The sequence below is a fragment of the Oryzias latipes genome, chromosome 23 (assembly GCF_053564925.1).
Source record: "Oryzias latipes strain Hd-rR chromosome 23, Olatipes_Hd-rR_3.1".
Lineage (NCBI taxonomy): Eukaryota > Metazoa > Chordata > Actinopteri > Beloniformes > Adrianichthyidae > Oryzias > Oryzias latipes.
This window is the reverse complement of record NC_136259.1, coordinates 24595044-24607509: the sequence shown is the minus strand read 5'-3', so window position 1 is coordinate 24607509 and position 12466 is coordinate 24595044. Positions and strand designations below refer to the sequence as shown.

The 12466-nt window shown below is 41.1% G+C and overlaps 1 protein-coding gene across 13 annotated transcripts in view; it reads left to right on the top strand.

Moving 5' to 3' along the window:
- The window catches only part of LOC111946946 (uncharacterized), a 508119-nt gene that overhangs the window by 229876 nt on the left and 265777 nt on the right, over positions 1-12466 (top strand). For 11 of the 13 annotated variants that reach the window (XR_013653695.1, XR_013653696.1, XR_013653694.1 and 8 more), the window contains one exon: positions 6796-6868. Coding sequence is in view for 3 of the 13 variants with exons in the window: in XM_078942018.1 (XP_078798144.1) it covers positions 6855-6868 (14 nt within the window). In the remaining 10 variants the exon portion in view is untranslated. Of the gene's footprint in view, positions 1-6795; positions 6869-8246; positions 9927-12466 lie in introns of those variants that run through there. The other 2 variants (XR_013653699.1, XM_078942020.1) reach the window with 2 other exon arrangements.

The window sequence follows — 12466 nt, the reverse complement described above, 5'->3', positions numbered from 1 at the left end:
TGTCCAGATAGTTCCCTCAGCAAAGGGAAAATCGTATTAAACTGAAGTGACATTCATGTTGATGTAAATTCATTTACAGAGTATTCATAAACGCTCTGGGGTTCTAGTGTGTGATCTTGTGGTTCTGATGCGGCTCATTTAAGGACAAACCTGTTTCTGACGGACCACTGGTTGTTTTCAGCTCCTCTTGATACTAAAAAATATCCCAAAAATGTCCAGTTTGGGCTCATTTGTCAGGCAAATCTGAAGCTCACTGATGACTTGTTTTCATATAAACAAATCAGGAAAGTGTCAGTGAACTTTTTCTGCTCTTGTTGGTTATCACCAACATAACAGTTGAATTGCAATACCTGTAATTTTTTTGTCGTCTTTTGAGGGTCACCTGACCTCCTTATTGGCTGTAAAAGTAGCTCTTGAGCAGAAGAAGTGACTCCTTATTTTGTCATTATGTCAAATCGGTGAAATATAGTCACTTTTGGAGTGTTTGAATCTCTAGAATCCCATGAATAAAACTGTCTGCTGTGGTGTGGCTCCAGCATCCGTGTCTGAAAACAGTTGGGGTTGAGGAGGATGTTCTCCTGGTGTTTAGCATCGATCAGAGGGAGATGGAGCTCTGGCTTCCAGGCCGGTGTGTGTTGCTCGGCCTTAATTGATGTAATGAATGTGATTAGGTGCTATCTGAAGGATCGCGGAGCGTGGCCGTCCGTCCTTTTTCCTTATCTGCTATTGCTTCCTGGGTCCTGCACAGAGGAGCAGTAATGCATCAGAGAGGAAGAAGATGGATGGGCAGGTCTAAAAACGGTGGAATTACAGAGCTCTGAACGGAACCGCCCGTCACTGAAGCTATTTATCCTGAACTTTGTGGTTCTCAAGCAGGTGTTAGTTCTTGAAGAGGCCTAATGTGGTTCTCCTTCACTACTTAAGCTCAAACACATAATTTCATGTTTTTCTTTCTTTCTTTCTTTTTAAATAAATTCTCATGTTCCGGGGTCACACACTGCCAGTAAAGACAGTTTCAGCAGTGCAGCGCTGACATCATGTGGCAGGAAGAGGTACTGAGTCATAATTAAACATCTTATTTCTGTCAGTAACACTGTGATCAAGTCACAGGCCCTTTAAAGACTCTTTTGGGAACCATGTTCAGTTCACATCTACAGCATTCTGCACCTTTGAGCAGCAAAGCCATGGGTGGTTATCCCCCAAAAATGTCTAAAATGACCCAAAAATATCTAAAATAACATACAAAGGTCTAAAAATGAAAAACAGCTTCTGTTTTGAAGGTAGTTTTTGAGGATCGTTTTTAACTCATAAATCAAGTTTGAATGAACAAAAAACCTGAAACACATCAGGCAGCATTTGAAGTCCCACTCTAATTTTCTAGGACAGTGTTTTTTAACCTTTTTTGAGCCACTGCACACTTTAACCTTGATAAAAATCCCCCGGCACACCAGCATAAAAGAGAAACTCATGGTCTGTATTGATTTACAGTCCCCTCCTCAATCTCTTGTGCATTTTTATGATAATTGTAGCGGAAAAAGCTGGAAGTTGCAGATGTAATAAAAGTTAGAAGATTTAAAAATTGTTTGATGTGTGTTCGTTGTTTCAAGATGTTAAAGGAAGACTCAATTGTGCGCTGAGACGCTGTCATTTTAACCCAATGCATCATGGGAGATGTAGTGCAAGAGCCGCCGAACGCAGACAGACTCTCTTCTCTGAGCTTCATGGTTTTGTTCACTTGTTCCACGGTCTGACACCGGATTCTGTGGAAAGCTACACCGCTAAAGACGAGCTTTAGCTGGTATTTTTGTTGGAAATGAGAGACTTATAAGCAGAATCAGAACAAGGAAGTGAAGACTTTAACCACTTCTGATTGGTCAGACTGATGACGTGTGATTAAGCCTCCAAGAATGATTGGTGGAGGCAGTTAAAGGGGCGGGGACTTTTCCAAAAACGCTAAATTGCGGTACCGTCATTCTTATCAAAATGTCTTTAATAGAATCAAATAAACACAAAGAAAAAAGTTTTTTTACGATCTTTCATATTCCTAACTACTCAGTGTTTTATCAGGGTCTGTTTGGATGAACACAGAGCTGAAGTCCTGGAGATGGAAAATGTTTTTAGATCACTGAAAATGGGTAATTTCCCACGGCACACATGACCATCTCCCACGGCAAACTAGTGTGCCGCGGCACCCTGGTCGAAAAACACTGCTCTAGGACATAGTTTCTGCAGAGCGGCAGTAGTTTATTACAAATTCACCTCAGATTTTGTGAGCAGGACCGTTGGTATGGAGTAAGCCTGCCCTGACTTCCCATCATCTGGTGATCAATATTGTAGCCATCCAGCCGTACAGTTTGGATCCGGATTCCAGGTCAGACGAGGAAAACATAGCCGTTCATGGATGTATTTGTCTGAAAGTGGATGGATCAAAAAGAGGCGGGGCAGGAAGCTTTTGACCCACCCAGTGTATTTTCTACGTCACAAATATGTTTTTTTAAACGGCATTTTTTCGTCTGGTACTGATTCAAAACTATTTTTATTAAAGAAAAACTCAGAAATGCAACTTTAATCGTAATTTCCATTGTAAAAGTCCTCCATCATCTGAAAAACGCCAAAGGAACATTTTAAAAACACCAGAATAACATTTTCATTGAAGTCAGTCTTTATTTTGGGGGCTTTTCTGAAAACATGTTTATGTATGTTTCATTCATTTTTAGCCTTTTAAAATATGTGTCACAAAAATCCTCAAACTGCCTCCACAGTATCTATTTTTTCAATTTTTAATTTGTGTGTTATAATTCAGTTAATTTTCTGTGTTTCAGTTTACAACTTCAGTGATTTCACTACAAACAAATCTGAAAGTTCTCTTCCAGTCTAAATGTATTTTCATTGAACTGCTTTCTCTGTTCTGCCTGAAGGGGGCAGTGTTGGACAAGAACCGTGTTCTCCTTTCTCCTTGTTCTGAGGAAAGAATCGTTTCATGAATTTTCTGGTCTGAGACACATCAGCACAAACTTCAGTGTTCAATCTATATGCCGATTTAATTACACCTTTTCAATAATCCCCCTTTTGCGTTTTATTGATAGAGTAAAGTCAGTATTCCTTTTATACAGACAACTGAAACAACTTAGAGACAGAAAAAGCTCCAATAAAAAAGCACTGAAATGATGCATAAACTTAAAAAACAATTTCAAATTCAGATTTTTTAGCTTCTTCAAAATACGTGTGAGCGTTTTAATTTTTTTTCCAGTTCCGGTTTGCTAAATGAATCTGGGATGTGAACAACAATGGTAAAAACTGTAACAGTACAGAAATACAGGAGCTAGATTAAAAATGAAAAGAATCAAAGGAACAGTAATAGTTTAAAAAGGCTGCAAAAAACAAAAAATAATAAAAATGTGTAAAACAAAAGAAGAAACAAGTTTTTCCTATTCATGTGTTTGAACTGACCTGACCGTCAGTGATCTTTGTGTCTAAAAAAAACAGCACCGAAGTTTTAGCAACAAAAAAGGACAAGAAGAATTAATGAAATTAATTAATGGATCTGTTTCTGATGGTTTTTATTGTTTGAGGACCTCCTTCAGGGTTTTAATGAGTCTGAGGGAAATGAAAGCATGGCTGGAGCACGGATGATGAGGAATGCATCTGAAAACTCTGTCAACCTGGAGGATTGTTCTACAGAGAACGTCTAAACCGGATCTTTGGAGAGCGCCGTTTAAGACGCCACAGCGAAGAACAAGTTCAGATACGATCTCCGTTTCTACGTCCGATAACTTCTCAGGTCCAAACTGTGTCTCAGAATAGACTTTAGAGTCTGATTTGCATTTAGATCTTCTTTTCCAGCACTAGAATTGCTATGAATTAAACATTATTAACTTATGAGAACCTGTTTTTTTCTTCTAATTTTCAAGAACACATTTAAAAAATCCAAACTATGTAGAATTTGATTTATTCTCTGGACAGATTCAACTGCAGAAGCAAGAAGAAGGGGAAGCTTGTTAGGAAATGTGTAACGACTGCTCCGCTCTGCCATCGTGTGGCCAAAGCAGGAATAACCTCTTGATGATCTCAATGAAGCGGTTTGTGATCCGGGCACCAAACAAGCATCCTTTGTGTGTTTGTACAGGACCGATTCTCAGTGATCTTGTTTTTGTCTAAGCCAGGATGGTGACTGACTAGCTCTTGCTGATGTTTCCAGTAGAAAATAGCCGCTCTGTCTGAGCATGCAACACTTCAACGAATGTCCCAAAGTGGTTCCATGACCTCACAGGAAGTGATGATGTGGGATTTCTCCTGTAAATCGGGTGCCGTCCGACCCTTTGACTCAGCTCTGGCAGCACGGCCAATGGAAACAAAAGGAGACCCATTAACAGAACGAGGAAGAGGCCGATAGATGGATTCAGTGGATGGAGCTGGACGAATATGATGGATCCGTGGCATTGTCAATAACCTCCCAGAGATGCATTTGTGCAGCCATAATGAGCTGTGGAGCGCCCCCCTTCAGCGCTCCCCTTCGGCCTCGGCTTGGTCTGCCTGAAATCCCTTCAGCAACGATGGCATTGATTGCTTCGCTCAGGATGGCCAATTACGGCTTCCACAGCAAGTAATGAGGACCAACCACTCTGCCGGTGATTTCTACAGCCGTACAACAACAAATTATGGACTTTACTGTCAACGGCCGGTTCTGCTGTACTTTCTTCACAGTGCGGGGTCGGATGCAAAGGCCCTTATAGGCCTAAAACTCTGTCAAAGAACAGTTTGTTGCTTCTTGGAACGCTATCGGTTTCAATCAACAACCCTGAGAAATTTGGTTTCGCACATCATTTTTTTATCAAAATACCAAAGACTTTACTTTGGAATAAGCCCGCACAATAAATCGAAAATTTACCATTATTGCAATATCAAGCAGCATATTGCAAAAGACAGCAAAAATTGCAATAAATAGTTACCTTTAATGTGATTAAACAACCCTATGGTATCTTGAAGTATTTAACTAATCAAATAAATCTATTTATGCATTTGACCAATCAGATCGACGCCTTCACGCTGTTGAACAATCAGATTTCTTTTATGTTAGATGTTGGCCTTCTATGATGACTCTTATTCAAACGAAACTGTTTCAGTGAAATGGAAATGATGTTTTTGATTGATTGTCAGAAGTTATATCGTCATTGCAATATTGATCACTAATATCGCACATCACGAGTTTTCCTCATATCCTGACCTCTGACCTTTGAGTAGGACCCTGTCTGAAGTTGAAGTTCGCCTGGAGACATGTACTTTCAAGAGTCATATACAAGTATCTGATTATCTGGAATTTATCATAATTTCAAGCTATAGTAGCATAGATCCGTATGGGGTTGACCCCCATTCAGGTGCTGGGGGTTTTGAGGTTTTCCAGGCCGTGGAGGGTCGTTGACAGGATGTTAACTGGAGTGCACATGTGACTTGAATTTCCCTTGAGCCTGGTTGAAAATGGAACGTACCACTGTGGTGTGTGTGGTTAGTGTATCATGAAGTATTTGTAAGGCTCATGTAAGTTACGGGTGATGGTGTTGGTAAGGTGCGAGTACTGGCCAATTACGGACACTGCAGGATTTGGGGGGGTTGAAAAAATGAAAAATTCATATAATACGCCTGTGCCTCACCTACTTCACCGTAGAAACGATGTGCCATGAACACAAGCTACACTTTTGGTTTTGATGTCAAACTGCTGCACTTTAAGTTTTTTTGTAACTTATTTGGAATGATAGTAATATTTAAAGACATTTCCACTTTTAGCTGAATTGTTGGGAATGTCAGGTGGAGTTTTAGAGGTGGTGCTGGTTTTCTGAAGGGAGTTAGACATTCATGCTCCTGCGGTGCAGCTTGTAGAGATGTTATGAGGTCAGAACAAAGGTCTCAGACACCAAATGAATACACAGTATATTCACAAAGGAAATAGGGAAAAAAATCACTGAGCTGGTTGAATACGTGAACAAGCATCTGTGCCGCCGGCGTCTCTTTCGCTTAGGCTTTGGTCAAACGATTGCTTTCCTATAGAAGGTCACAGGGCCATGTTCGCTGTCTGAAGCAAAGAGGCTGCATTTTCTACCCTCCAGCATTTAATGCACAAATACGGACAAATAAACTCCTCCTGCTGCCAGGCTCCTTGTTTTTCTCCAAACCAGCAGTCCAGCATGGTTTGTCTGTCCATCCTTTCATCACAACACAAGCGTCGTTAATACAAAAAAACCCACAATTCACAAGGAAGGCAAAAAGTATAATGAGCTCCAAAGTTTATTTATTTTAGTAGGGAAAAGTAGCATGCCATTTTATCTTTAATCAGCTGTTTTTTTATTTTGATTAGTTGGCGATGGGGTGGGGCCTTTATACTGGAGGGTTGTTGTGGTGGGTGGAACAAACTCTAGCCAACACCTGCTTCATCCTGTACTGGTCTCGTTCAGAATCAACTGGTTGACGTCATCATGGGTCCAAATATTGTATCTCAATGACCTCAGCAGAGACATGGACTGGGTGACCCCGCCCTCCTGGCGTTCCAAACAGGAAGTACCTGCTGGGTCCAAGAAGCCAATAGCCATAGGCTTCTATAGAGAAACGGATCAGTCACTGCTTACTGATGACGTGGCGGCGTCCGTATCATGACGTACTCAGATACAGTCAGTGGCAGACAAACGTTGTGTCCTACCACACCTGTGATGCCATTGTAGTGACTTCAGTCTCAGAACTGATTCAACTCAGGCTTTTTTTTGTGATTTCAAAAGAGGATTTCACATTAGCTCTCTGTGCTTCCAGAAGCCTGAGACTGCAGGGACCTCCGGATCCTCAGGACCCTCGGGGATAGTGGAGTGAAGATGGCTTTTGGCAGGTAAGGCCCATTTAATTCTTTAATTCCCATAAATAAAAACGCAGGTATCACAGCAGAAAACCTGTGAAGTTCTGGAGCCTCAGAAATAGTTTATGTAAGGGTGTCCATTATCAGAAGTTAGTGGCCTTTGCAGAAGCAACAGTCTGGTACGAAGCTTCCTCCATTGTTTTTTGATAATGGACACTTCAAAGGGCATTTTTCCACTCACACCCTGGTCACTTACAAAAGAAATGCATATTAAATCAAATATTAGTACTTTAATCTAGTTTTTTTAAAGTTGAAATGGTCTGTCACAAAAACTGGACTGTTTGATACACGTTGTGACACGTTGTCATGGTAACAACTACAGAACCAACCTGCCTCCTGCAGCTGGTATGTGAGGTCTAGTGGCGTATCAATTTCTGTTGAAGACAGTTTGTTTCAAAGCAACAAAATCCACAAGTAGTTCCCTAAACCATATTGACTGAAGAAATCCACCATTACCACATTCATCAACACGCAATTTCTTTGATTCATTAATGATTAAATTATTTATAAACACGTATTCGCCCTGTATCAAACAGTCAAAACAGAAAGACAGACAGACCAACTATAAGTAAAGCGGAAATTGTGGTTAAAGGTAAAATGGGAAAGAGATCCTGTCACGTCCATCATAGACATTTTCTGTTCTACTGTCTTGCTGTGGAAGAACAAATGTCCACCTATGTTCCAAGTGTCTATTGTTGCGGTTACCAACTTTAGTTAGTAACCACCGGCCGAAACGATAAAGCTTCAACTAGAACAGTAATGTAGAACATTCAGTCTCTTACTGTAACTTCATTTCTAGTTGTCCTTTATCACTTTTTAATGGACCACCTGCAGCCAATCAGAATGGAGAACTCTCTCAGACCACGGTAGAAATGAATACGAAGCTATGAACAGAATTTTTAAGTCCGTTTTGGGGCTCAGCAGACAAAACAAACGGCCTTGAAACACACAGCGAAAGTTAAACTTAGTTAAGGTTTGTCATATCAACCCTGTGAATATTGGTCATAGAGGAGAAATGAACAATTGCGGGTTGTGTCCAGCAGGAATTATAGGACACCAAGTTTTTAACATATCAGGATAGAGCAGGATTCACCAGATTGGCGCCACTTTGACATGTTGCACCAAACCTCTTCCAACTATCGGGTAGCGACAGTCCTGTGAACACCACATGCTAAAAGCGTGTTCAAGAACCCGCATTCACCGGTGTGTATGTAGCAGAACTATGAGACATGGTTGGAAAAATAGTTCTTTGATATTAGTGTCATGATTTGACCAGCAAAGCATTTATTGTCACGCGTTTGTCATAAACCAAAAAAGTTATTAAGAAAACATCCTGTTTTGTGTGTTTAAGGCTGAATGACGGTCCAAGCAAACGTTCAGAGCTGGAGCCTCTGTCAAGCTCAGGAGATCCGGCTGAAAGCTCATCGCCTCCTCCTTTCTCCTCCTTTCTTGTGTCCCGTCTTTGTTGTCGTGTCTTTATCGCGCCTCGCTCTTTGTGATCATGTTTGGACGTCTGAATTTCAAAAAAATGCTTCTATTTTTTTTCCTTTCGTTTCCCTGAAACCCAGCTTTATTTTTACTTCTCTTCTCTGTTCAGATCTTCTATCATCTTTCTCTTTCTCCTGCTGCAGCTTTGCTGCCGCGCAACTTTCATATCTGAGTTTAGAACAAGGACGAAGGCGGCGGCGCAGTGACAGTCAGACTTGGGAGAGCGACACAAACACCCATCAAAGCGCCGTTTTATGTAGGCGAGGGATAAGAAAGAGCCGGCGTGTGGATAAAGCCACGAGGCGTCTGATTAAGGCTTTGGCGTGAACAGAAGAGAGGAAGAGGAGGAGGCTGGTGGTCCGCAGCTTTCATTAGAGCACACACACAAAAACACACACTGTTCGCTAAGACGGACCGAGGTCTGGAGAGGTTACGAGACAATCAAGGCTGCCTCTCCACTGGAAACCCACACAATAAAGAGCTGACATCAATATGCCAATGCAGCCGTCCCCACCATGGCGGCTGGCATTAAAGGGGAAAGGCCTCCACAGTCCATCCACGCTGATTAAAGTGCAGTCAGGACGGGTCTGTGGGGGCAGGAACAGTCGCAGACCGTCAGAGTTTGATGATAAGCTGGAAAACTCTGTGCTTATTAGACGCTTTTTCAGGCTAACCGGTTCTGTTCTGCAGTTCTAATGTGATTCCAGAGAAAGAACACAATCAATAAAACACAATAGTTTTATTGTGACTCGAGGAAAAGAACAATAAAACCAGCAACACATGTTTAACTCTTTGTAGTCGGACCTTTAGGAGTTTTTTTTGTTTTGGGGGAAAAGACAAAATAAGAAAATGACGACAACAACAGGAGAAGCCCTTAAAAAATGAATATGGCTAAAATCTCTCATGGGCTCTAAAAAATGCTTTTAAATCAAGTAACAATAACCAAAACACAGACGATTATTATGGGATGGCCATAGGACCGACGGCTTACTGAAAAGATGATAAAGAAACGTGATTGACAGTTGGAAAAACTGAAACATCAAATTAAAGGAAATGACGAAAAAAAAATGTCTAAAAATGCTTCAAAGTAGGCCTGCACCATAAATCGCAAATTTATCAATATCAGGCTGCGATAGATTGTTACCTTAAATGTTCCAAAACAGTCTGAAGGCAGTTTAAAGTATTTAACAAATCAAATAAATCCCTTTATGCATTTGACCAATCAGATGGAGGCTTTTCTGTTAGATGTTGGCCTCTTATGTAGACGAGGATCATTTGGAGTGTTTTTATGTTATGTTGACTCTTATTTAAACAAAACGGTTTTAGTGAAATGGAATCGATGTCTTTGGTTGTTTTGGTATTTGTTCATTGTATCGCAAGTTATATCATCATCGCAATATTGATCACTGACATCACAGATCGCGAGTTTTCCTCATATCGTGCATCCCTACTTCTACTGAATGTAAACAGCAAACATTTGTGGGAAAAAACTATTAAATTTAAGAAACCAGGATGAAAAAATGCAATTGAGAAAAATAAGAAATAGTAGACAATTGTTTATAAATTGGTCATTTCTTGAATCTCTGATTACAGTTTATTTAAATTTTGGCATCATCAGTCCTCCATAGGACAGCAGCGGTGAAAACTGATTTCCTCACTCTAAATACTTGTTAATTTTAATTATGTGAATTCATTTAATCCTAAAGCAGAAAAGAGGTGAAGAGTAGAAAAAGATTAAAAAAACCTAAACTGCAGACTGATATGTAGAAGCTTGTCAGTCACAACTGTTTATTTTTTTTTTCATTTTGCAGATTAAAAAATAAAAGCTCAGAATTTCCTGTTCAGTTCAGCATAGAAAATGCAAAAATCTGAATTTATCAGTGAAACTTGGATCATTGCTCAGATCATTGGTGTTCCTCCGTTCTTCGTCGGCCCCTGCACTGCTCCTCTTCCTCCTGTAGATGGCAGCAGCACGCCACTACATCAGAGGCTAATCAGTCTCGTTGTGAGGTTGAAAACCCCAAAGACGGACAGTTGGAGCCTCTTCTGTCTTTGATTCTATAATCTTCATCCGTTTTAGCTTCTGGATGAAGCAGGAGGCTTTGATGAAGAGGAGAAAAACAGCTTTAAACTGCTCGTCTTCCTCTCATAGGTTGATGTTTCTTTGTGTAATCCGACTTGATGAATGCTGGCTTTGTTTTCCCGCCAATGCTTCTTCTCCTCCCGTCAGCCTTATCTGACATATCTGGGCCGGCGTGTTATTTTCAGAACGCCGTCTGCCTGCTGCAGCGTTAAGGTTCTCATTTGTTCCTCATTTGTGAACAAAGTCTGTTTTTTAATTTCGGTGATTATGCAGATTTTGCAAACTGTATGACTCTGCTGTGCTGCTGCTTCTCCACTTGGATGAAAGTATCTGGAGGCAACGGAGCCACAAAACTTTGTTTTTCTCAGAAACAGATGTTTTCCAGTCGGTGGGGGGGTCCGCTCTCAGGGTTTTCGTGTTTGACACGAATGCTGCTCCTCACATTCTGACTACATCTGTCCCGTGAACACTTCATTGGAAACATTTCAATCCGTCAGCAATGTTTTCTTCAGAAACCGACTTTTCAAGCTGAGTCCAGCTTCTGCTTCCAACGGAAACACTTTAAATGCAGAAATCCAGAGGCTCTCCCGGTTTCTCAGGAAAAAAAAAAGGGAAATACATTTACAGGAACATCAAATCCAGCTTTTCATGAAGGTTAAAGACTCGAAAATGTCAAAATTGAATTACCTTTAAAGCAGCAGAAGGTAAAGCACAACCAGAACAGGATTCTTGGTTTTTGTTGAAACAGGATAAAAAAACAGTGAAGCTGAAGTTGAGATGAAACTAAAGAACAAAAGTTCATACGTTCTGGACCAAGGCTTCCGTTTTTTAAAGTTTACAAATCAAAATGTAAACGGGAAGAGACAAAACCAACCTTTTCTTCTCCGTTTGATGCTTTTATGAAAGTACTGAAATCTAATCTAAGAAGTAGAAAGACGCGTCACAGAAATAATCTGAAATTAATTTCATGTTTAAAGCCGATGCATCACCACGGTAACGGTATGTCGGATAGCAGCAGCTTTTGAAACTTCTTGTCATTTTCAGATGATTTGGTTAATATGAAGCATAAACGGTCCAGGAACAGAACTGTCTCTGATAAAGACACAGGAAAAACATCCATCATTCATTAGTCACACGACCCTTCAACAAGTCCCATCACGCACAGACACGTTTGAATTCTCCTTCACAATGACCGACTTTTCTGATCCACCTTTTCTTATTCCACTGCTGCAGGAGATGAATGTCCAGCATTGACTTCTGCTGGAGCTTTTCTGTGCAGTTCTTTATAAAAACCTCTTTGTGCGCACCGTGACATATTAATGAGTTGCAGGTGGATACGGGCTGTTTGCAGGTAGAGAACGATCAAACCTGTACGAAAGATCAGGGTTGTAGGCTGCTCAGTAGAGAGGAAATGTTTTTTTCTGCAGGCGACAGGCTGAACACCTAAACATGACGTAAGGGGAGATGCTGGCGTGTCGTAGAGTTTTCTTCTCTTTCTTTTGACCCTTTCTTTAATCCTGCAGACGGCCTGTTAGTGCTGTTCATGTGTTGATTACGTGCAGCCAGATTGAAATAGGGAAATTATCAAGAGCAGGGGGCCCCAAATCCAGGCCATGCGGGTCCTACATGCTTTCCAACCAACCTGCCATTAAAGCTCCTAATTGGCGAAACACACCTGATCCAGGTAATCAGCAGCAGATGAGGCAGGTTTTCTTTTTTTAAAGGCCTAGAGTTTGACACCCCAGATCCACACGCTGTGGACGGTCAGTAATTGGCCAGTTGTCATACCGCAGTGATGACTACAGTAAGCATTTAACTTCCTTTATCTTTACGGATACTTCCTGTCCCACATGGACGACAATGGTACGCTCCACTTTCATGGCGTCTCTTGAGGTGGTCGTACGAGCCCTTAACATACGGCCGCTCCTCTCCACGACCCTCCACGGACCCGGACGACCCACAAACCCGTTTGGTTCACCTCCAAACCCCGTTTGGGTGCA